The following is a 25,817-nucleotide window of genomic DNA, read 5'->3' as shown; positions in this document are numbered from 1 at the left end:
AAGGAACGAAATGACATCATAAAGGAACAAATATTTAGATATTAAATAAGTCATAGACTCTCAGAACTTGATAGAATTTAAGGATCATTTTGTCCACCCTCTTCTTTTTTATTGAAAAGCAAAGAGATCGAGTATCTTGGCCAAGATCACATAGTTTGTGGTAGGGCCTGGCTCTATAAGCCCTGCCCAAGGGGTCCTTCCTGATTCCCATACTTGCCCAGTGTGTATATGGTGAAAACCATTTGCTTGGAGCAGTGTTCCCCGAATCACAGGGTGCCCACCACTGGGAGTACCTGAGATGATTTTGGGTGGCTCATGAGATGATTTTAGGTGATACATGGACATAGCACTAAACCACGTTGACTCTAACAGAAATTTATTACCTTTTCAACACTCTTTCAATCCTAACTTTTTGTGGGAGAAGTTCTCCGGTAGCTCTACAATATCTCTAACACCTCCCTATCAGTCGTTAATCTCCCTTTTATCAAAATAGAGCAGACCTTAGGCCCAGAGCCTTCAGCAGGCAACAGAATTCAACATCCCTTTGTTTCCATTATGTTTATTTTTATGATGACCTCCTCTTTATGGCAAGTGATCCTGGATTCCCATCTGTGATAGTGATATAAATTCTTCTCTTTAAAATAGTCTTTAAACAGCAAGAGTGAGGCAATAAAAATACAAAGTACATATCACAGGTGATATGATAAGCAGATGTGGCAAAAACTGGGATGATGGTGTGAGTGAAATTTAGGAAGTCCTGGTTTAAGAGTTCAAGCGTATCGCTTCCTAACGAAAACCTCAGTTGCTGAAAAGAACAGCGTGCCTCTCGCCAGAGTGGGCTCTGGGTTTTATTGCTAAAGTTGTATCTCTGGCCTGACCGTCAGAGAGAAGTGCACACAGAATAAAGCTTGCTGTGCAGATGAGCATCCAGAGGTCATAAACTGCAGAAGATTGTAGTGTTTAAGTTTGGAATGCTGGCTGATGCCAAATGTCACTTTCTTTTCCCATAGTATGAATTCAGCGTGATCTTTGATACAAGCCACCTGTCTGGGGAAGAGGAAGTTCTTAGCTTCATCGTTACTGCTCAGAGGTAAGGGGGATTTAAATTTTTTCCAAAGATGAAAGATTTATGGGACCAAGAAAGGTCATGCCCTGGTCATGCTTTGATGATGATGCCCAAAACGCCGAGGAGGAAGGAACCGCTCAGTGATAAAGCCCCAAACCGCTGCATAGAATCGGGTCTCTCAAGGATGGTGCTTGTCTAGTTCCACTTGTGCAGACACCAGCTCAGAGAGAGCTGGGAAGGACTAGGGGTTCATCCAGTCAGAGGTAAATGATTTTACAGCTGAGGAGAGACAGGCCTGGAGAGGTCAGGATTCCAGCCCAAGCTTATGTGGTTGGTTAGTTCACAAGTGTCCTCTGTGGTCATTGGCTTCTCATGGATGTACCCCAGCATCCCTTGATGCGAGGACAGGGCACCTGCAGCCTGAGGGCCCGGCCAAGCCTGTTGGTGGAGGCCCCCAAGAGATGGTCCTCAAGAAAGGGCTTGTCCTAGGAACTGAGTGGACAGATAGGGAAGGGGACAGTGCAGTAGTGATGTCTTCCCTCAGGACTGTGCTCCTGCCTCTCTCTCTCCAGTATAGCCAAGGGTGCTTGAGAGAGACTCTGGGGTCATGAGCTGCCTCCACAAGCCAGAATCCACAGGTGCATTGAAGTACCATCTGGGTAGCCCTTGGCCGATAGCTGGGCTGGAAGGAGAGGTACTTAGGTGGGTGAATAGGGAGATACAAGCTTTGACTGTATAGGTTGGATACCCAAGGCAACCTTTTTTATTTGAATTTTTATTTGGAAATGATTTTAAACTTAACAGAAATGTTGCAAAGAATAGTGCAAGGAACTCCTGTATACCCTTTACCCAGATTCACTCAGTCTTGATGCTCTGCCTCATTTATTTTATCATTCTCTTTCTATGTATGATTTTTTCCACTTAACCATCTGAAAGTAAGTTGCAGATATCATGCCTCTTTACCCATAAGTATCTCCATGTGTTTCCTAAGAATGAGGCCATTCTCTAAAATAACCCCAGTATAGTTATAAAATTCAGGAAAATTAACGCTGATACAATGCTATTATCTAATCTCTAGTCCATGTTCCAGTTGTCCCAAAAATGACTTTGTAGCCACTTTTTTACTGGTCCAGAGTCTGATAAAGGATCAGGCATTCAGTTATCATGTCTTATCTCTAGTTGCCTTAATGTCCAAGACAAACTTTCATGCTAAGGGATCTGAGTCTATCCCAGAGATGGTCTGGAGATCTGAACCAAACACTGTGAAGCCCAAGGTCAGGCAAGATCCACAGAAAAAAGGTGAGATAACAAAATCAGGAACCTCATGGCTAATGGAGGCTGGGAAAATGGAAGGCCAGACACTAGATGAGCAGACCATGAAACCAGGGGCTGCAGGTCAACCAGAGAAAGGCGATTGTGCAACCACAGGTTAGCATGCGGCCAAGACTGGAGACCCACTGAATCCGGGGTGCAGAGCGAGGCAAGGGGCTAAGCGTTGTAAAACTAAGGCCTCCACCCACATGGTCACCTCTGAAATGAGGGTGCTCAACCCAAGACTTCCTCCAAGGAGGACTGCACCCTCGGGCACTGAGAAGGAGCTCCTGGTCCCACATTCTGAAAGAGGAGGTCATCTCCCGGACTTTTCAGATGCGCCCCATCGTTCAAGATAACAGGTGCCGGCTCAGCCATCCGGCTCTGGATCACTCCTCTCAACCGCATTCATGTCCATCAAGTGTAAAGCACTGAGCAGAAGCTGAGAGGGAGCAGGGATGAATGAATGAGAGAGTCTTCCATCTCAAACCTCATCAAGACAGGGTCAGTCTAGAGACAGAGGCAGACACGGCTCAGTGCAGGAAGTAGGGCAGAACAGCCCAGGGCAGGCACTGTCCCTCACTCATTCTACAAACCTTTGAGCACTTACTACAACCAGCCACTGTGTGAGACAAGGGCAGATACAGCAGGGACCAAAGTTGGTAAAAGCCCTTCTCTTGGGCTCCTATAGTTGCTTCAAGCCTCAAAGCAAATGCACAAATCCATAATCAAAGTGTCTCCTGTCCCATGAAATAATCAAAACTTGATTTCAAGTTAAGGCGTCCTCCCTTCTGCCAGGGCAAGGCTGCAGGAGGGAAGCATTTCTCCGGGAATAGTCTTTCTCTGGGAATAGTCTAGCTGTCCTGCAGTGGTGCTTCTACTGGCCCTTTCCCCCTTTTCCTGAGAGCCCCCCCAGGTTGTGAGAGGTAAAAGGCAAACAGGAAAGGTCTTTCTTACCAGGCATTGCTGCAGGCACTCACTCAGTCTGGGTATGCAGAGCTGGCTCCTCCCCTTTGGGGACCCCCTCTACCCTCCCACTACTTGGGAGGCTCACCTGTGCTTCCTCCCTCACCACATCTTCCAACCTCAGCCTCTAGGCGGCCAAAGATGCCTTCAGTTCCTGCTGCCCAGACTGTGCCCCGGGACAGGACCAAAGGTGACCCTACCCTGGCTCTTGCTTGTAGATCCCACTCAGGAATCTTTGCCCTGACAGTCTCTGGAAAGGCAGGTGATCCTTGTGGAGTCAGGAGGGGAAAGCCAGCAGCCCCCTCCCCTTACATTTCCTGGGCCTGCATCTGACTGTCCTGATCAAGGTCCCCTGAAGCTTAACTTAAAAGGCAGTCACCCTCCCCTGACCACAAACCATTTTCTCCAAAATCTGTCTCCAAGAATCCTCCTTTCCCGACTCTGTTACATCCTTGACATTATAGTTTGGGTTGTTGCCACCAGACATAGTAAATCCTGGTTTAGTGCTTTCCTCTGAATTTTGGCATCAATTATGCCTCAGCCAAAACTTGCATTTTAACACCCTGTCGTACTCACCCCAGCCTGAGTGATTCTTGAATTTTCACAAAAACACCAATTAGTCAAAGGTTAGACTAAGATTCTTCCCAAGTGCCGAATCTTTCAGCATCACCCTTGGTCCATTCTTGCCTCTTACTAATTAATGGCTTTGCCCCCAAAGCCTGAAGTCACTGGGCATTTGGGAGGTTCAGGTCAGGCCCCAACAAATACAACCCAACAGTAGACAGCAGCAGGACTGGTGGGGCAAACACTCAACGAGGCTTTGTTTTATTTTTTCACTGGAGTCCTTCCTCAGTCTCAGTGTTATTTAAAACTCAAAGAATTAAGATTAATTTTCCTTTGGGAACCACTGTGAAGCTGGAAGTATACATTTTCAGAGCCCTTCAATCTACCACCACTGTAGCATATTTTTGCATTTAGTGCTGCTTTCTCTATTTTTTTTTTTTAGCATTTTTCTTAATATCTTAGAGAATGTTCTTTCTCCTAAAAATGAGAGCACAGCACGTCACAGTGGTTGTTTGACCCTCTTTACCTTGTGTTGTCATATCCAGCCTCCACTCCAAAGGTGAAGACTTTCTGGCCTTTAGTTCAGCACTAGTGGGACTTAACAAGCACTAATTATATCCTACATATTGCAATAGGACATGCAAACCAGATGGAAATAAGAACCACAGTGAATGTTAAAATACAGCCCAGCAATCCCCCAACTCCTGCACAACTTTCCAGTGCAGCATGGCTCCTGCTGTCTGTCAGGGTAGCATTGCCACAGGAATAATAGCATTTCAACACAGATGACAATTGTCTGAACTTGCCAGCTTTGAAATCATGCAAGACGTAATTATTTTTTATTCACACTATTTTCAATATCACATCATTCACGTTTACATAAAGCATGGCTGTGATCTAATAGAAATGCAAAGCGTAGAGAAGGTAGACTTTGTTCCCACTGCCAGAATCCCGAAGGGCTTCACTGGGGAGGTGGCATTTACACAGAGGAGTCTGGTTTTGGGCTGAAGAAGCTTAGGCACAGTGGTGAGGATGTGCATGGCACAGCCTACTCTGTCACACCCATGTGACTGGTGGGCATTGAAGTGCATTGGGGATTCCTGACCATCTCAGAGGAAGGGTGGGGGACATACAAGGGCAGTAGAAGGAAGATGAGGCTGAAAGAGGAGATTGGGCTGGTCCACGGAAGGCCTTGAAAGCCTCAACTGCATTCCCCAGGCAGTGGGGAGCCACGGAAAGGTTTTGAAGAGGGGAGTGATACAATGCAATGGCTTGCCCACAGAGCACAAGACTGTTGGATTTAATAAAGGGGGCAGATGCTTATTCCAACCTGAAAATTCTCACTCTCCTGCTGTTTCTCGAAACCACAGAACACTCGCCATTGTTGGGCAGATCTATCAGTGTGCTGTCTGGGTCTCTCAACACCTGGAGCAGCTGATATTCATGGGAAGGAACATTTGGGCAGGAAATATGACATGGAAGAGACTTTCCCTTGTCAAAAAGAGGAAACTCCACCTACTTCCCAATCCCATTTAGGGCTAATCAGAGGTGTCAAAGAAGGGGAGCAAACAACACAATGGCAGAAACTTTATCTACTAGAATCTCATGTCCATAGACCAGTGGTGTTCTGATCTTAGGTGCCCATTGGAATCACCTGGGAGCCTTAAAAACTACCGATGCCTGGTCCACCCTACAGGGATCCTGATCTAATTTGTCTGGGGTGAGATCTGGGCATTGGGATTTTTTTTAAAGGTTCATCAAATGATTACTCTGTATAGTCCCTTACTCTATACTGGGCACATTTTCACTCAGCTCACATCTGTTAAGCACCTACTATTTGCCAGATGCAGTGCTGGGCATATAAGAAAACGCTAATAACTTAATTAAAGAACATCCCTTTATGTACATTAATATTTCTATATAGCATTAGGGAACACCTAGTACTGGTCGCTTAAATAATTAAATATCAGAATCTTCTAATTTCTTGAATCACAGATGTTTAGGAAGCTGTGTTGTCTATTAAACTTGCAGCAGAATATTTCAGGCACCCATTTCTCTGCAGACTTTGGTGAAAATCTGGTCTTACTGTCCCAGAGGGGACCCACAGCACTTGATTCCCTACTGTGACGGAAAGATCCTTAAAGCTCCTTATCTTGAAAGCCACAGTTAAAATACCAATCGTCCTTTTCTTCCCGTCACCACCCTTTGAAGATCTCTTGCCTACTTGTGGATTTAGGAGGACAGAAAGTTGAGACTAAACAGTTTCTCAAGAGCTCCTGTCTCAGCAGCCTGGCTCTGCAGACCATGGGAATTATCCCGTCACGAGCTTGCAGAATAATTGGGGGCCTTTTGATGTTCAGCCTCTTTATCTCAACTTTGCAACTTCACTCAGTCTGGAGCAGTCACCCGATGACAGATGAGACTGTTGGGCCAGAGCTGCCAGCGGCCACAGGTGGCTGGACAAATGGCAGGGCATGGGGTGGCGCTTCCATCAGGAACCAATTGCTCAGACCTGGCCGGATGCTGGGTGAGGGGAGGGAGCAGGCCCGGGCGTTTCCATCCTCCCATCCATTCAGGAGTCACCTCTGGTTTGCCCTGAGCAGTGATTGTACAGCTTTTATTGTCCCCTCTGGGAAAGGAAGGGCAAGGAAGTGAGGCCAGGTGGGCACCTGATCCTGTTGCTTCTGTAAACTGTGATGGATTCACCCCATATGCGGAAGACAGATGAGGAGTCGGGTCAGAGTCACAGAGCACCATTGTTTCAGAACAATAGGAGAGAGGAGGAGAGGGGATGTGAGCTGTTGAAGTATGGTTGCATTCAGCACTCGCTGGTGAGGAGAGGAAGGCAGTGGGGGCGGAGGGAGGGCAGGGAGCCGGCAGGAACTCTGCACAGGTTCAGGGAATGATGGGTGGGGAGTGGTGCAGATGAGCTGTGTCCAAACCTCAGCAGGTCTTGGGGACTCTTATGTTCCACCCCTGGAGGGTGAACTTAGCTTTCAACTGGGACCCTGTGTTCACTCTGTGTGGTAGAACCAAGTGTAGGTGCTGGGTTCAGCATCATGTACCCAGTAGCCATGCTTTTTCCCAAGGTGGTTGCTTCCCTACAATAATGATCACAATTCATGTTTGAAATTTCATAAAGTAGTGAAGGGAAACTAGGTCTTCTTTCTCCTCCTTTTCCTCCTCCTCCCTTCCTCTCCTCTTCCTTTTCCCCTCCCTCACTCCCCCAAATCTGGTATCAGGAGAAGCCATCACAGTGGAAAAGCACTGGTTTTGGAGACTGTCCTGGTTGCTGTGGGTGCTTGGGGCAAGTTACCTAATCTGTCTGAGCTGCTTCTTACCTGTCGGTGGTGGGTGAGCCCCTCCCTCCGGGGTTACTCTGAGGACCCAGCTCAGTCATGCTGAGGAGTGTGCCTGGCACATGGTAGCCCTCAACAGCATCAGCCCTCTTGTGTTCACCTTTCCAGAATAACCCTGCAAGACTCCCCATTCTGTGCTTCCTCACCCCAAGGGGAAGGCCTGTATGTGAACCTGCTGGAGCCAGAATTCCATAACAGGAACTCCCATGATATTTATCAGGACGGGGTTGGCCAGGACCTCTCTCCTGGGCTTGGTTGTCAGTGGATGATGGGTGATGCCTGTAGATGGGAAATAGCTGCTAAAGTCCAGCAGACCCCTTCCCAGCTGCAGTGCCCTAACCTTGCTGGTCCATTATACATGGAGCAAGCCTTGCAGAAGTAGCACACACTGTTGGTGCCCACCCATAACCTCTCAGCACTCATCTCCACCACACACGCACTGGACAGCTCCCAGCACCTGCCTCTCTGCCTGAGGCTTTTTCTGGCCACACCCCCACTCACCTGTGCACATAGGGCAGGTGCCAGGGATTTAATGCCCCCTCCCCGCCCCCCAGCAGGCCTCAGGAGTCAGTGGATCAGCTCCCATGGCCTCAGTTAGGGAGACTGGGGTTGGTGCTCAACGCTGCCTCCCAGAGTTCCCTGGCCAGACCGAGCCCAGCTGCCCACAGCCCTGACCTGCTGGATCACGTGCCCTGATTGCCTGCCTTCCTCCCTGTCTCCCTTCTCCACTCCCCACTCATGTCTTTGTGGGGGGAATACAACTGAGACCATAGGGCACTGGGATGCCATACAGGGACCAAAAACAGAGCTGAGGGTAAAAAGGTGCAGAACGGAGACCTGTTGCAGGGAGGGGAGACACCCGCTGTGGGCGGGCTGTGCTGACCAGTGTCCCCTCCTCTCTTCCTGCACAGCGGCAACATGGAGCGCTCAGAGTCCCTGCATGACAACACCCTCACGCTGACAGTGCCGCTGATGCACGAGGTGGACACATCCATCACTGGGTGAGTAGCCGGGACACATCTGCCTGGAGCGGAACACTGTACTTCTCTTACGTTTGCTTGTGTAGCCAGGAGCCAGCAGCTCTGCCACTTCCGCTTCTGCCCAGCTTTGAAATGCAGGATGAAGCTTTAGCTGCAGTGACTCATGTCCTCCTCCCTGATTTTCTCCTCTTTCCCAGCTACCCACCCACCTGGTAGGTAACACAAGAAGTGTGATGACAAATATAAACCCCATAATTTCTTTGAATATTCTGTACATCTTTCCATGCATCTCTTCCCAGTGCCCACCCCTCCAGAGTGTCATAGGATAGGAGGCAGCTTGATTCCTGGGATTAAAATCTTAGCCAAAGGCTCCTGGGCCAGAGGTTACGACCAGATGCATCCCAGTGCCCTGGCTGGCTCCCAGGAAGCCTGGGCTGCTTTCTGATTAGCCTCGAGTCACCGCTGACTTTGCGTGTTTCTGACCCTTCTGCAGAGCCAGCAGGCAGGGCCGATCACAGCAGGCCCACCATCTGCCTGGCTGAAGTCCTTGGCCACTCAATGCTGCTGGCATTGTTGGAAAGCAGGGCTGCAGGCAGGCACCCAAAACAACCCGGGGTGGTTTTCAGCCAAAACCCAGGCCTGGAAAAATGAGAAGTCAGTTCCTGTTTCCGGCTTCAGAAACAGAGCACATACTTCTTTGATAGTGGAAAAAGGATTTGCACAATTAGTTTAGATCAAATGAGGACCTGTTGAACCCTTGCCCCACAGGCAAGCTGAACTTTCTGGAGGTTCAAAGTTTCTCATTTTTCAGTTTTCAAGTGCTTCTGGGTCCCGGCCTTGGCTGGAAGTAGAAAAGTTAATGCGTTGCAGAAGGAACCATCCCTGCAAAGCTCCCCCACTCTGCTGGGTGTCAGGAATGAGTCTCCGGTGGGCGTTCCTGCCTCTTGGCGTTTTTCATCACGTTCTTTAGACTTGAGGCATTGGTGGAATATATTTGCAAATTAACACAGATTTGCCTCTGTTCATGGCTCTATTTTTAACCCTGTAGTTTATTTACTTGTCTCCTTAGAGGCACAGTGAGAATATCCCTAGGACCAAGCCCCGTCCTTGGGGGATGAAAGAGAAAACACAGGCTCACTTGATCCCGTTGTCCAGCCCTCAGAGACCTCGTTGTGAGGTGTTAACAGCACCCCCCCACCCCCGCCAGCCCCCTCTCCCCCTGCCGACGAAGCCATCAGTTAAACAAACGAGTGAACCGCTGATACTTCCAGGAACATAAGACGGGGCTCATTTAAATGAACCAGCTCTTGCCATTGGGTGGTACTGGGAACTCACTGCAGTTCCAAACTCTAATATACGTTAAGTTGAAAATAGGTGAATTGCTATCCATTCAGACTTGGTACCAAAAATCTTACGTTATTGTGTTTAGGCAAGTGAGCAGCTTCTAGAATCTCCTCTAGAATCCATTGCTTGTCTGAGAATTTAAGTAAGTCTGGCTTTGTCTAATCTTGGGGTTTGTTTTTGCGGGCAACGTTGAAAGCATCACTACAGAATGAACCGGAATTCTTAATCACATCTTACGTAGCCAGTGTTTGAAATCTGAAGAAAAAAGGCTATCACTGAGAGGACTCAACTTTTAATACCTAATTCCTAGTAATTTTGGTAGTCGGAAAATCTTTATTTTTTTTAAATGAATTTGTCACAGAGTGGGGCTTAGGATGCCAAATATATAATTCATTTAAATTGTCATACTCTTTTTCAATCCACAAAATGTTTTTCAAATGACAAAACAGAACCTGCGTAATTTTATAATCCAGTTTAAAAAAAAAAACGGAAATCAAAGCTACCATTGTCTTCCTCCTCATTTTAGAAATGTAATCCTGGTACATGTTTGTATACGTAGCTTATTGATTTCACCTAAGATGACAAGACATTACTGGAAATGTCTGTTTACAAAGCGTAGGTCTGGCTGTGTCCATTTACAGGAGAGGGAAGGAGCGGTTCCAGAAGGGAAGCGTTTGGTGGAGGACACTGTGGGGAGCCAGGTTCTAGATTAAATAGGGACAGATATTTGGGTTCTCAGGGTAACAGTGACCCTGGGTTGGGATGACAGATTTCATGCTTTCCTCTTTCAGAATCATGTTTCCAACCTCCTTTGTGTACGGCGAGTCTGTGGACGCATCCAGCTTCATTCAGCTGGAAGACCTGGAGTGTCATTTCCAGCCTCTCAACGTCACTCTTCAGGTATCCACCCCTGGAGACCTTCTCTGTCACTGGGGACCAATGGAAGGGCCCAAGGGATGTGCCTTCTATGAAAGACAACGAAAGGGCCAGGCTCCTTCCAAGAGAAATTCTTCCCAGCCTGGTTGGCTGGAGCAGTGTGTGGTGTGTGTGTGTGTGTTTTCCATAATTACACACAGAATTAATCCCTTTGCTGTGTGGTACTCTGCTGTGTAGACCCCTCTGCTCTTCAGTATTTGGAGAGAGAGCTGCATGAATGCTCTGAATGCTGAGGCCAGGCCAGCATCCCTGCCCAAATGGCCCCAAAGGACCCCTTTCAGTTCTCCATCATTCTTCACATTGTGGACAGGGCAGCCTCAAGGATTTGCCATGTCCCCTTAATCCTGGACTTCTCCACACTGACTCAGCCAGGAGCCCAGTCCTCCCACAGAGGGACAGCCATTCAGAAGTGGGGTTTTACAAGAGCAAAGCAGTGTGAGCGATGGAAACTCCCCCAGGGGAAACATGCTGCTCTCCCAAAGAACAGGGCTGGCTCTTCCATCACATAAGCACTGTGTCCAGCAGGTCCACTCGGTGTGGACTGTGGACACCGTGAAGGACAGCATCCCTCTGGAAGCCAGGGGTGGGCATACTTTTTTTGCAAAGGGCCAGAAGATAAGTATTTAGGCTTCGCGGGCCAGCAACTATGCAACTCTGCTTCTGTAGCATGGAAGCAACCATAGGCCATGCACAAACAAAACTGTAGCTGTGGGCACTGACATTCGAATTTCATATCATTTTCACATATCATGACATGTTCATCTTCTTTTGATTTTTTTTCCCAACCATTTAAAAATATAAAACCATATTAGCTAGCAGGCTGTACAAAAGCAGGTGGCGGGCCAGATCTGGTGTACAGGCCATCATTTGCTGAGCCCTGCTCTAAGTACAGACCCTTCAGGCCAGTGCTGTTCAGCAGGAGGGTCTTTGAACACAAAGTTAGAGGGACAGAGCATCATCCAGGCATTCTCCTCGATTGACAAATGCGGGAAATGTAGGCCCAGGGGGTAGAGGACATGCTGCAGGGCACAGAGCTGGGAGCAGCCGGGCTGGGGCCAGGACTGGGCGGGCATTGCCTGGACACCCCTGTGTAGCTCAGCACCTGCCAGGAGCTGGGGATGAAGTGATGAAGACAGTGTACCATAATCCACATCCCACATCTCTCCAGCTCTAGCTCCCGAAGCCCTCCCCTGCCTCCCGTCCACCCTTCCCCACGGAGAAGATGGTTTCCCGCTCTGGCATCTGCTGCTATGGCCAAATAATTAAAATTTCTTTCCCTGTGGCCACTCCTGGGTGGACCAAGGGGATGACAAATAAAGATGGGGTGAGGGTCTAGAGAGGGAGGCAGTGAAATATTTGTGGTCTCTCACAAACAATGGTCTTCCTTTCTCCAAAGCATTCTCCCAGGCAAGAGGCCTCCAAAGCCATGATAAATAGCACACATCCCAGCTCAGAGAGGAGGTGCCTGCCGGCCAGCTAAGCCCCAGCCGTCACACTCTGTGTTTGATTTACAGGGAAAAAGGGAAAGATGAGGTTAGCCTTTCTTTTGAGACCTTAGAGTGATTGCTGGGAATAGGGCCTCAGTGGTTCTGAATTGCTTCTCAGAATTAGTTTCCTTTTCTCCGTTGCTTTTTTGTAATTGGATAGAAAACAGATAAAGGCCAGATGGAGTTATTTCATTTTACTTAAATCATTTTAATTTTAATTACTTACAAATTAAGTAAGTTTAGTTACTTAAACCAAACTTTTGGAGGTGTCTTACAATAAAATATACAGTCAAAAACATTGAGAAGGATTCAAATGACACATCATGTAATGAAAAGGGTATATGCAGAAATTAACACAACACTGTAAAGTATACTTAAGTAAAATAAAATTTTTTTTAAAAGAGGGTATAGATGTTGAAAGGAGAAGGCAAAAAAGAATAACAGTTATAGAAAAACGTATTCAAAAGATATACAAAATGTTCTTTTCCCCCTCTTTAAAAAAAGAAAGAAATCTGAGGGCATGTGGTTACATCATGTTTCTCTGAATGCATTTTTGCAGGGAGCTTAAAGTTTCGTATTCAGGCAAAGAGCTTTCTTCTTGTATCCTGACGTAGATACAGGCTAGGGAATAGGGGCACCAGAAATGAGTGATTGGCATGACCCTTGTGATTATCAGTTGCCTGAGGAAGTACATAGCATTCTGTTCAGGATTAAGAAAGTTGGCTGGATCTGAAAGATAGATAGTGTGTGTCATTGATTGGAAGGAAATCCTCTTGTGTTAGCAAAGCTGACAGTTAACTGGAGAATTCTCTGACGACTAATTTTCTGGTATAACTGTCATTATTCTGACCATCCTGCAGGAAAGCCACTGACCAGGTTGATGGTGATAGTGACCCCCAGAAAAAGGTAGAGATAGTGGGGGAGAATGGGGTCACAGATATGGGTAAAATTCTATGTTTCCTTATTCTGGCAACATCCTTCCTGAAGAAAAGCACAAGTCTTTCCATATAAAGATATTTTTTCTGTGTCTTTTCAAAGCTAATATTCAACAAGCTGCGTCATTGTTTAAAGACTCCACTGCAAATGCTGATGGGAGAAAGGCAGAGATATTAGTCTTGGACCTGGTTTCAAAGTTTCATCAGAGTTTTCTTAACAGAGATGTAATAATTTGTTGACCATTGATAGTTGGCTGTTTGGGGTTTTTTTGCATCATCAGTCATTTCCCTCACCTGAAAAATGATGAAAAATAATACAGATGTTACACAAGAACATTTGCAGAGAGTCAGACGTTAAGACATTTGTTAAAAATAAATAAGGTAATATAAGCTCTCCCATCCATCTGGTTTTGATGGATGAAATCATGCAAAACAAAATCATCATCTTCTTTTCTTCCCCCCACTTGTGCTTTAATTGAAATTTCCCAGACAGGTCAATAGGTTTCTCTTCAATTCTGTGCTCTCACGTTTCACTTCAAATTAGCTATTTCCATCATGGTTGGAAATTCCTTCCTTTTCTTGTGCCTTAGGGTTGTTGTTATGGGTGAATTGTGTTCTTTCTGAATTAAGAGTTGCCAACAACTGCTCATCCACTCAACCATTTTTTGTGTCTGTTCTCTGAAGCAGATCTCACTATTGCAAAAAACGAAAACATGCTTTTCTAGGGAAGAGCTTGCTAGAGCTAGATCCTTATACGTTCTGTCAAGTGTGAAGACCCGGTGACTTGTCCAACCCGTCTCCTGGCTCTGCCCTTCTGACCTCAGCTTCAGAGATGCCCTGAATCCCTGAATTCTCTCTTTAGTCCCCAGGCCACCAAGCAGTGTTTCATTTCTTCCTCTCTCTTGCTCCTACCCATCTTTTTTTTTTTTTTTAAATAATGTCTCATATACATTATTGATACTATGTATAAAATAGACAATTGATGGGAACCTACTGTGTAGCACAGGGAACTCTACCTAATGCACTGTGGTAACCTAAATGGGAGGGAAGTCCAAAAGGGAGGGGTCATCTGTATGTGTATGGCTGATTCACTTTGTTGTGCAGCGGAGGCTAAGACAACATTGTAAAGCAACCGTACTCCAATAAAAATTAATTTTAAAAAATAACAATATCTTTGAGACACATACCTTAGAGTTTACCTGTTTAAAGTACGCAATGCAATGACTTTTTCCACAATTCTGTTTATACAGAATTGTGCAGCTGTCACCATAATCTAATTTTAGAACATTTTCATCACCCAAAAAGAAACTCCATACCCATTAGCAGTCATTCCCTGTATTAGTCTCCTATTGCTGCTGTAACAAATTACTGTGAACTTTGTGCCAAATTTATTATCTTACAGTTCTGGAGGACAGAAGTCTGAAAAGGTTTCATTGGGCTAAAAGCAAGGTGTCAGCAGGGCTGCATTCCTTTCTGGAGGTTCTAGGGAAGAATCTGTTTTCTTACCTTTTCCAGCTTCTAGAGGCTGCTGCATTCTTTGGCTCGTGGCCCCTTTCATCTTCAAAGCCAACAATGGCCAGTTGGATCTCTTTCACAATACATCTCCCTGATTCTGACTCTGTCTCCCACTTCCCTATATAAGGACCCTTGCCATTACATTGCACTCACCTGGATAATCCAAGATCATCTCTCGATTTTAAAGTCAGCTGACTAGCAACCTGAAATCCCCCTTGCCATGTAATATAGTCAGTTTCCATGGATTAGGACACGGACATCTTTGGGAAGCCATTCTTCTGCCTGCCACACTCCTCATTCCCCCTTCCCCCCAGCCCTAGGCAACCACTAATCTGCTTTCTATCTCTACACATCTACCCATCTCTTTTACTCTCCTTCATCTTCCATTTCTTCCTTCAGTTTCATGTTCAGCCTTTGCTCCATCTCCTTTCCTGTACGGTCTTTTTGTGGCCACCATCTTTTCTCTCATTTCTCAGGAGATAATGGGCTGCTGGAAACAGAAAATAAGGAGGACTGTGGTGGGAATGAGAGGGGTAAAGTTTACAGGACCAAATGCTGGGAAAGAAAAGAGGTGCACAGGTGTCATCAAACAGTATTAGCAAGTGATAAGCTGTAAGTTATGGAGAAACCAAACCAGCTAGATAGTATAGTAAAACAGCCCTTTCTGTAAGTTAGGTCATTTGGTTTGGGGACAACCCACTTTTTCTTTGAGGGTCTCAGTTACCTCAAACTGTAAAAGGAAAGGCATTGGACCAGATAAGTGGTTCTCAAAGTATGTTTCCTGGGCCAGCAACATCAGCATCTCCTGGGAACTCATTAGAAATGCAAATCCTTTAGCCTCCACCCACCCCCTCCCAACCAGACCTACAACTGCAGAAACTCTGGACATGACCTTGCCCCCAATCTATGTTTTGACAAGCCCATCTGATTGTTCTGATATGTGTTAAAGTTTCAGAAATACTAGTCTAGATTATTTCTGAATCCCCACCAAGTGTAATAGTCTATGAGTAAATTTCCAGGTGTGTAAAAAGAAATATAATTTTTAGCTGGAAGAATACAAGAAAATGCTAAAGGGAAAGAAGATAATTTGAAGGTTTGGGGATGTTAAATGCATATTTGAAAAATTTCTATTTCATTGAAATCTCTCATCATTTGATATTTCACTTCACTTCAAGTCATGAGCTTCTGTATCCTTCCGTATCTCTGTGTATCATTTCAAAGGATTTTAGAGTATATATTGCAGGACGTGAAATGAAGATCTCTGTTTCTATTAAAACTTGCCGTGTGTGTCTCATACCCACAGGTCTATAACACTGGGCCAAGCACCCTTCCTGGGTCATCTGTCAGCATCTCTTTCCCCAGTCGTCTGTCACCTGGAGGAGCTGAGATGTTTCATGTGCAGGAGATGGTGGTGAGTTCTCATTTGTTTTCACACTTGCTTTCAGGCTCAAGCCAGCCCATTCACATTTTGTATTCCACCCAAGAGCCCAGAAAGGTTAACTCATTCTACCTTTGGAAACATACCTGGAGAAGCCAGGAGACCTGCAACACCTGGATTTCTACATTGAGACAGCTTGGTTCATGCCATGAGAAGACCTCTTTGGGGATGGGCAAGCGTCAGTTATGAACCTGACTTCTGGGATGGACTTTACTGGCTCTGGGAACAGCTGGCAACTGTCTGTAGTCTTGTGCGTATCTGAATGTGTTTTTCTAAGGGGAAGATCCCCAGCACTCATAAAGATTCTCATAGGGCCACTGATACCTGGAGGGTGAAGGATTCGTTCATAAGACAGAAGTATATGTTGAAACTCACGGTCATGTGCAGAATATGCCATTCAACTTGATCCTAAGTCAGCTGTAGATGATTTTCTCTCAACTAGGATATGATTGTTCCGCCCACCTCCTTGGCTTCTAGGACATCACATTACCTTGGCTTCTCCTTTGTCACTGGTTTTCTCCTCATCTCCCCAACTTCTACAGGGCCCAGGGTCTCCTTTTTACCATCCTTAATCTTAGAGATCTCCCCCAGACTCATGGCTTTATATTCAGTCTGTACTGATGACACCAGATGTTTCTCTCTCTAGCCCAGATCTCTCCCATGAATCCCAGACTTTGACAGTTAACTACCTTCAGGCCATCTCTACCTGGATGCCTAACAGGAATCTCAGTCTTCTGCACAGCTGAACTCTCAACAGTATCCCTTCAAACTTGCTTCCCCCCATGACCATCTGCATCTCAGCAAACAGCTACTAAGTCCTTCCAATTGCTTGAGTCACCCTTGACGCCTTTTCCCCACAGTTCACATCTGATCTGTCAGAAAATCTGATGTCTCTGCCCTCTCAACAAATCAGAATATTACCGCATTTGACCCTTCTACTGCCAGCACCCTGGCCCAAGGCACTGTCCTCTGTCATCTGGGTTATTGCAGTGGCCCCCTCACTCAGGTCCCTGCTCCTGCCTTGGCACCCCTGCCATCTGTTCTTGCCCCCACTGCCATCTGTTCTTGCCCCAGCAGCAGAGCCAGCCTTCCAAAATCTAAGTCAGGTCATGTCATCCTCTGCTCAAAACCCTCCAGTGGCTCACTTACCCCGCAGATTCTTCCAGCACCTCAGCCAGCCTCACAGCCTGTCTCTTGCCCCTCTCTGACCTCTCCTCCTCCTCCTCCTCCTCCTCCTCCTCGCCACTCTCTCTACTGCAGTCATCCTGCCTTCTTGCTGGTCCTAGAGCATGGCAGATACTCTCCCACCTCCTGAATTTTGCACTGGATCTTCCCTCTACCCAGCATGCCCTCCCCCAGAGAGCCATGTGACCTCCGCCCTCACATCCTCCCGGTGCTTACTCAGATATCACCTCCTCAGAGAGGCCCTCCCTGACCAGCCTTTGTCCCAGCACCCCTCATCCCCTTTTCCTGCTTGTGTTTCACCATCACCCTCATCACCAGCTGACATACCATGTATTTCCCTATTTGACCAGATTATCTGCCGCCTCCTGGCCCCATACAGTATAAGGATGGGGATTTCTGTCTGCTCACTGCTGTATTTCCAGGGCCTCCTATATGCAATGCCTGGCATATATTATATGCTCAATCAATATTTGATATTGAACTGAAAGAAAAAACCCACAGTATAAAACAAAAGAAAGAGTCGTTTACTCTTTCTACATGAATTCAGGAAAAGTTTCATGGTGATATAAATCGCCTCAGTGTGCCTGAGAGTCTGGAGTGGCTGGGCGTGAGGGTGACCCCTCCTGGGAGGGAGGGTGCTTGATGGTTGAGAGAGTCACTACATAAGGAGAGGGAGTGTGGTCCACGTTGAAGGCACCACTGACTTGTTCCTTTTGCATGGGCACGTGAGGGACAGCTAGCCAGACAAAGGGACAGCCTCTCCATGGATAGCTTGAAAATCAGGGCAGCAAGACCCATGGCATGGGACACATCTGAGCCCACAGGAGGCTCAGAAAGCATCATGTGATGGTGATGATGGTCTCCTGCATTGCTGTCTTCTTGGGTCACATGGGCTGAAACCCTGGACCACGGGAAATGTTGAACGCAGAATATGTGCCCCTCCTGGCTTGCCTGCTTGGCCATCCCCACTGCTCACGGTATTCCATTCCTGCTCCACAAAGTGTCCGTGCCTGGGCGCTCTGCTGAAACAGCGGTAGAAAAGCCCCTGGTGTTCTGCACCTACAGCTACCACGGTTTGAGCTTAGCGTGAGGTTCCTGCCACCCACATGCTCCCATCTGCCTCCTTACATAATGTTCATCTCACCAGCCACTCCACCTTGTCCCCACAGCTAGGGGTGCTTTCCTCACAGAGCATGTTCTATAAGCCGTTCACATAAACATCTATAATGTTGTAGAGAAAAATGCTCCCCCATGGGCAAAATTATTTATTGAGCAAAACAGGAAATGTAAGTCACTCAGATTCTGAAAGTATCTCAGCACCAAGTCCACCCCCTTTTCTCTTTACTGATCATCCGACCGAGCAGGAGCCGCTCGAAAGGACTTTGGGACGTGTTTATAAATAGCTGGCTTGGCGGGAAGGCATGAGAAGTGGTTTCTCTGACGATTTGCAGAACTGCCTGACTGATCATCCAGCTGAGTGGACTCTTGAAAACCCAAGTGCTGTGAGCTGCCTGCATTCCGTTCTCTGAGTTCTCAGAAGCAGACCCTTTGGATTTTCAATACGGTACTGAGAATTTTCAAAAGTATGTAACAGAATTCTCAAGGACAGCCAAGCCTTTGCTTGGATACTCCAGCCCGTGTTGAGGCCCTTGGCATTTGTGTGGTATGGAAAATCAAACTCACTGGCAAATTCTCACTAAGCAAGTAGTGAAGCACTGTGTTCTCATGGACAGTCATCACTGGAGACCAGAATGATGATGAGACTAGAAGTGTAAAAGCCAGTGCATGATGGATGGAGTGATGAGGCAAGAGGCTGGTGGGCAGCACACCCTCTACCCTAAAGCCCACTGCGCTGAGAGCAAGGGCGTCCTGCAGCTCAGCCAGGTTCCCAGCCTCGGCCCCTCCCTTGCTCAGCAGCGCCCGTGAATGCCTACTGGGGCAGGTCATACAGCTCGTGACGTCCTCCACTCTGGCCTTTCAGGACTTTGAATAGAGTGGGGCTCTTGTTCTGGGTATTTAGGTGGTTTGGTGCAAGTCAGACTCACTCCTATTAGGAGAAACCAGTACTCCTTCCTTGTATTACACTAGGAGGGGCCCCTAAGGCCTGGTGGCATCCCCCCATACCTCAGCCACCACCATCCCCTAGTCTTGGATAGGCCCCTGGGCAGCCAGGAGCCAGCTACCTCCTCAGCCAGCTGAAGCCCAGGAGCAGAGAGCAGACATTGAGAGAGGACGTATCTGCCATCCCTCCCCACACACCACGGGACCCTCAGATTGTTTCTCTCCCTTCAACAGTGCCCGTGGTATCCATCATCTGTATAGATTGCTGAGGGTGGGCATACTGGCTGACCCCATGGGTCTGAGCTATCACCCCACCTAAGGCCCCGACTCTGCAACACAGTTTTCTAACTGTTGGTTCAGAATTCATTCAGAAGTATCTGGGGCTGCAGCCAGGGTCCCTGGACAGGACAGGCCTGCCTCTACGTTTCACCAGAGAGTCTTTTGTTCTCCCGAAGTGTTTTTTTGAGGTCAAGCTGCCTGTGAGTGGAGAGTGTCTTTGCTCACGTGGGAGAGATTAGTATAGGAAGCCTAGTGCAGTGAGACTCCTTTCTATGTCCACCCAGCTGAGGTTCCTGATCTCCTTCCCTTAGAGCAAGTGTTCCGAGCCCCACCGCCCTGCTTGTGTTTTATTTAGAAACAGCCTTGGTGGTGGCCTGAGGAATGACCTGCAGTTTCCATTGCCTGCCACCCACTGGGATTGTGCCGAGTCCTGTGGGGACGCTCGACTCCCCACAGCACAGCCAAAGCATGGGCAGGCCACCACGATCCTAGAGACCATCAGGAGGCCTAGTAGGGAGGACCATGAAAATAACAGAGAGAGTGAGACAGGGGAAGAATGACAGACTTCTTCGGCCCATCTAAAATAAGAATCATCACAGGGACTTCCCTGGCGGGCCAGTGGTTAAGACTCCGCACTTCCACTGCAGGGGGCCTGAGTTCGATCCCTAGTTGGGGAACTAAGATCCCAAATGCCGCGCAGTGTGGCCGAAAAATAAATAAATAAGATAAAGATGAATAACTAAAAGTTATAGCAGAGTAGACATTTCCCCCAGAGGTACAGTGCATGTTGATAGTTGAAGTGATAAAGATTAATTAAAAAAATAAAAATCATCACAAGTGCTGGATCATCCTTGATTTATTCTGCAAACACTGACAGAGAAAGCACCAGTGACGTTCCAGGCTCTACTAAGAGGAATAAATCATGCAACACTGGCAGAAATTCAGTCTAGCAGGAGGCAGATCTGTGAAATGTAATTGCAGTGCCATGTACCAAATGCAGTCATGGAGGCACACCCAGACCCAGGGATGTACAGAGGTATGGACCCCACCCTGGGGAGGGGACAGCAAATGCTTCACAAAGCAGGCTTTTGGAGTCAGGGCTTAGGGGATGTGTAGATGTTCACCAGGAGAACACGTGATGAGATCATTCCAGACAGAGGGAGTGGTCAGCATGTGTAGGAGTACAGTGGAGGCCCTACCTGGTTCTCCATTCTCTCTGCCCACCTCTTATACATACAGGCAAAGGTGACTGTTCTCTGCGCCTTCTGCAGGGCGTACAGCAGATGGATTTCTTGGCAGTGTGACAGGGAGTGCTAAACCACTGTCATTTCCCGTGACAGTTGGTGAGGTTCTGGGGTGCATCATTCCTTCTGAGGTGTATCATCTGTGTTTGCTCATGGACCCGCACCTTCATTTCTCTTGACTTAGGATTAGGGAAGGCCAGGCACCCTGCTCCCCAAGGCTAAGCACACGTCGTAGACGTTGCCGGCAAATGATCAGGCTGCTGCAGGGGAGAGTGGCTTCTGTGGGCCTGACTACCCGTGTGAGACAAGCCATAGGCACTTGCTTCTGAGAGAAGGTTCCTGTTTGGATTGAGGATACAGCTTCTCTCACACAGCTTGATAGGAACCTGCCTGGAAAATGTAACGACCTCACTTTGTTGTGGGCCTGCTGCAGAGATGGGCCTTTTAGCAGAGACCCTGAGCACAGGCAGGCCTAAGAGAGGGCCAAGGTAGCACATGTGTCAAGCTTTATGGCTCATGAAGGCAAGACCTTTTGAACTTGGGTGGGATCCTGCTCCAAACTTAAGTTTACTCACAGGGGATGAAGGTTCAGGGGAAAGGATGGGAGGTCGTCTCAAGACTCAAGCTTCAGGTGTTGACACTGAAAACCTGTCTGTGAGCAACTTTCTGACACTGGAGAAGGAGGCTTAGGGGTTTGGCTTCTAATAATATGCAGGAAGAAAAAAGTCATAAATGACTTACAGAGAGCGAAGGGCTGGAACTTTATTCCAGGTGAAAGTCCTGGGTCTTTCAAAAAACTCTAAAAGTAATCTAGAAGAAACATGAAATAAATACCATACCCTTCTTTCTTCCTTCTGCAAAACTATCTGAAAAGGCTTACCTCTCTGGTTTGTTCTGTCCCTACTATATTGGACAGTGATTCTAAAGAACTGACATGATTTCCAGGAAGTAAAATTGGGTGGGAATGAAGGATAATATTCCAAGGAGACACATCAATAACTTTGCCATAGGGTACCATTAGGATATTGATATCAATATAATATCAATACCAGTATTCATTAGAATATCCAAGTTGGTGGCAAGACTTATATCTTAGTAAATTATAACCTCCTCCTTCCCCCCCGCCAGTGCATGTGCACCAGACAGGGATGCCCATCATCTAATTTCTGCCAAAATGAGTCAGTTGATACTGGAACCTTAATTAATTTGTGATGAGGATCTCCATATCCCTACGAAGAAAAGATGCACCTGATATATCAGTGACCACACAGTAGCTTAAACTTAGAAATGGAGGACTGAATTGTTTTCCCCAAGGATGATCTGGGGAAGACAGATCTGCTTAATGAAAGCGGTGCTGGGACCATCAAATTGATCACATTTGATCAAAGGCTAAAGAGTGAAAAAATTTCTCCTGAATAACTGACAAAAAATGAATACCACTTAGTGCTGTCCTGAGGCTTTAGTGGCTTCTTTTATGTGCTGTTAAATTTAATCCACACAGCAGCCCCATAAGGTAAGGTCATTATCCCAAGTTAAGGAACCAGAACTCAAAGACTTGCCCAACATCACACAGCTAGTAAGTAATAGAGCTGGGTTTGTAGTCAGATCTACTTCCCCCTGTACTACTGTGCACACCCCTCCTGGGCGCACTGCCCACTCCCCAGTCACCAGAGGCAGACTCAGTCAACAGAACAGACAGAAGATGAGCAGACCACCAAGAATCACCCACTTAGCATCTACCCCAGGACAGTGAGGCATCAACTGCTATCAAAAGAATAACTAACACCAGAGGGTATATTAACGAGGCAAACAGAAGAAGATTTTAGAATGAACAAGACTGATGTCTTCAGAGAGATGCAAAAAGACAGTATTCCCATGAAATAGAATAAACAAGAGTTTTGTAAATTTAAAATTTTGATCATTCGAATAAAAACCTTAGTATATTAGCTGTGTAGTAGAATGGATATAAAAGAATAAAGTAGTGGACTGGAAACTTGAGGGATTTCTCAAGAATGTAGTACAGAAAGACCCAAAAAAGGCCAGTTGAACTTTTAACAATCTGGAATGAAGATCTAAATGCTCACAATATAAGAGTTAGGAGGCTGGCAAGATGGAAGTGAAAGCAAGCCAAGATTCTTGTCTTGTTTGGGGGAAAAGTTTGTGTACCAGTTAACTCAAGGCTTTGATAAAAATAAAGTTTAAACATGCAAAAATTTTAATGGCAACTTAGAAGAATAAAAGCAATGTAGGACATCCAAACCACTAAAGAATAAGAAGCATTTAAAAAGAAAGAACTCATGAAGAAGCAGGTGAAGGAGAAAAAAAATTTTTACATGTATATATATATGAGATGACAAGAATAAATCCAAATATATCAATAATCAGAATAACTGAGAATGAATTAAATGCCTTAGTGAAAGACAGACTTTCAGATGTGGTTTTTTTTTGACCCAGGCATAAGTTACTTGTAAGAGACACACCTTTAAAAATGACCCATAATGTAAGGCATTCAAAAAAAAAATAAGGCAAATGCTAACAAAAAGAAAACAGGCATAAGAATATTAATAACAAACAAAATAGAATTGAAGCAAAAAATTGTTAAACAGGGCCCAAAAAGTGTATTTCAGAATGATTAAAGATACAATCCAGGGCTTCCCTGGTGGTGCAGTGGTTGAGAGTCTGCCTGCCGATGCAGGGGACATGGATTCGTGCCCCGGTCCGGGAAGATCCCACATGCCGTGGAGTGGCTGGGCCCATGAGCCATGGCCACTGAGCCTGAGCGTCCGGAGCCTATGCTCCGCAACGGGAGAGGCCACAACAGTGAGAGGCTCGCGTACTGCAAAAAAAAAAAGATACAATCCAACGATTATTTGTAATATAAATGAATTTTTATATAACCAATCACATAGCTATAAAAAACATATAAAGTAATACCTGACAGAAAAACAAGGAGAAATTTACACATTCACAGTTACTGCAGGAAAACTTAATACACTTTCCTCAAAAATCATGAGTATTTGAATAATGCAGCTAACAATTGTGATCTCTTAGAGAAAGACCAAAATGAGTCAGAATGTCTGGGTTTCATTAGTACTTGCCTGCTTACCAGCTTTTGGTAACCTTGAGGAAGTCACCTAAATTCCCCAAGCTTATTTTCCTCCTCTGTGAAATGGACTATCTACTTCACATGGTGAGGATGGAAGAAGTTAATGTATATGGAGCAATTAGTAGAGTTCCTAGTATGTAAATAAGAGAATGCACATTCTTTTCAAACATGTGAACATTCACAAATTACCCATGTATTGCACCACAAAAGCAAATCCCAATAGAATTTCAAAAGTAAAAGTAATACAAGCCACATTCTCAGACCACAATGCAATAAACTTGGAAGCTGACAGCAAAAGTTTAGCCAAACAACCAACCAAAAACAGAACTACTTGGGAATTTTTAAACACCATCTTAATTTACTTTTTAGATAAAAAAGAAATCAAAGAGGAAGGGATAAACAAATTAGAAATGAAAGACAGTGAAAGCTTGTTCATATCAAAACTAATGGTTGTAGACAAAACCCACACAGAAGAAAATGTCACTACTCATATACAGAAAACAGGAAAGACTGAAAATAAGTGACCTAAATTGACAGCAAGAGCTAGTAAAATGACAATAAAATAAATTCAACTATAAGAAAATAAAGTGAAGATATCATTGAAGATAAAGCAAAAGTCGTGAAATGGAAAAAAATCAAAAGTATTCTACATCAATAAAACGGGGGCTTTTTTTTGTCCAGTAAAATAGATGAACTTACAGCAAATTTGATCAGGAAATGAAAAAGAGTGGTAATGCCAAAAAACAACCCTAGAAATGATCAAAGAACTACACTCACATGGAGAAGATTTTTAAATTATAAGATATTATTTTCACAATATAATGCCCACAAATATAAAAAGCCTAAAAGAAGTGTTATGAGGTAAAAAGTCCAACTAGACCAATTACCTCAGGAAAAAATATGAGTAGTATACAGACATCAGATTATAATGCTGTACACCTGAAACTTATATAATTAAAGAAAAATGAAGTGTAGTCAAAGACTTGTGCCTTGAAAAAGCACAAGACCCAGATAGCTATTTAGGTAGGCTCTACCAAGCTTTCAAGGAACAGATAATTTCTTTGTTATATAAGCTGTTCGAGAGAGTAGAAAAAGATGGAACAGCTCATTCTAGGATACTAACATAACCATGATTCCAAAACTAGAAATGGAGAATGGGCACCAACACAAGAAAGGAAACTGCAGGCCAACTCACTTTGAAAACAGATACAAAAATTCTAAATAAATGTTTGCAAATCAATTCCTTTTGGAAGAATCTATCCTGAGTGAAGAAGGATGCAATCCAGGAATGCTAGGTTGATTCTCCATAAAGAAATTAACATTATTCATTCTATTAATAGTTAAGGGATGAAAGATGATATAACCAGATGGTTGTCTTGATGAGGGCTTCTAAAAAGTCAAAAATTAAATTTAACATCCACTTTTTTTTTTTTAACTTCTAGTAAGGAAGGCATGGAAGGGAACTTCCTCAGCTCGACAAAGGTCCCCTATCAGAACCTATAGAAAACTCCAACCTGATGCTGGAACATTAGGAGCTGTCCCACCTGTGGAGTGGAGGCATGAGTTCCTGCTTTTGTCTCTCCAGTTTAGCAGTGTTGGATGTTATAGGAATAAAAAGAAATGAATAACCTTTATTGTCAAGAAAGAAACCAAAGTATCCCTATTGCAAACAACGTTATTGTCTCCCTAGAAAATCCAAGAGAATCAATTGACTCAATATGAGGCTTTGTGAATGCCACAAGTGAAAGCTTGGGCACACTTAATAAACTGCCTGACCTTTGAATGCATTCCCCAAGCCACACACAGGTCCATCGACTAAGGGTGGAAGCCTTACTGGATCAAGGTATTTCTGTGCAGCCTCTGACCAAACATTGACTGATCATTAAGCTATACTGATCCAGGACAACCTCTAGGAAACCAGGTTTAAAAATAAAAACAAGTGTAGAAAAAAATTACTGAGCAGAGACATTAGAGGCTACACACTTCATGAGAAACAGGCTCCACAGAATAGTCCTGGCAAGTCAGTAAACAAACAAGCAAA

At 45.5% G+C, this 25,817-nt stretch overlaps 1 protein-coding gene across 1 annotated transcript in view; it reads left to right on the top strand.

The window, feature by feature from the left end:
* The window catches only part of ITGA9 (integrin subunit alpha 9), a 354,686-nt gene that overhangs the window by 274,937 nt on the left and 53,932 nt on the right, over positions 1-25,817 (top strand). The window contains exons 20-23 of the mRNA XM_032650071.1: positions 1,011-1,090; positions 8,178-8,267; positions 10,382-10,490; positions 15,767-15,874. Coding sequence (XP_032505962.1) covers positions 1,011-1,090; positions 8,178-8,267; positions 10,382-10,490; positions 15,767-15,874 — 387 coding nt within the window. The remainder of the gene's footprint in view (positions 1-1,010; positions 1,091-8,177; positions 8,268-10,381; positions 10,491-15,766; positions 15,875-25,817) is intronic.

Source organism: Phocoena sinus, chromosome 11 (genome assembly GCF_008692025.1).
Source record: "Phocoena sinus isolate mPhoSin1 chromosome 11, mPhoSin1.pri, whole genome shotgun sequence".
Classification (NCBI taxonomy): domain Eukaryota; kingdom Metazoa; phylum Chordata; class Mammalia; order Artiodactyla; family Phocoenidae; genus Phocoena; species Phocoena sinus.
This window is presented reverse-complemented; position numbering and strand designations above follow the sequence as displayed.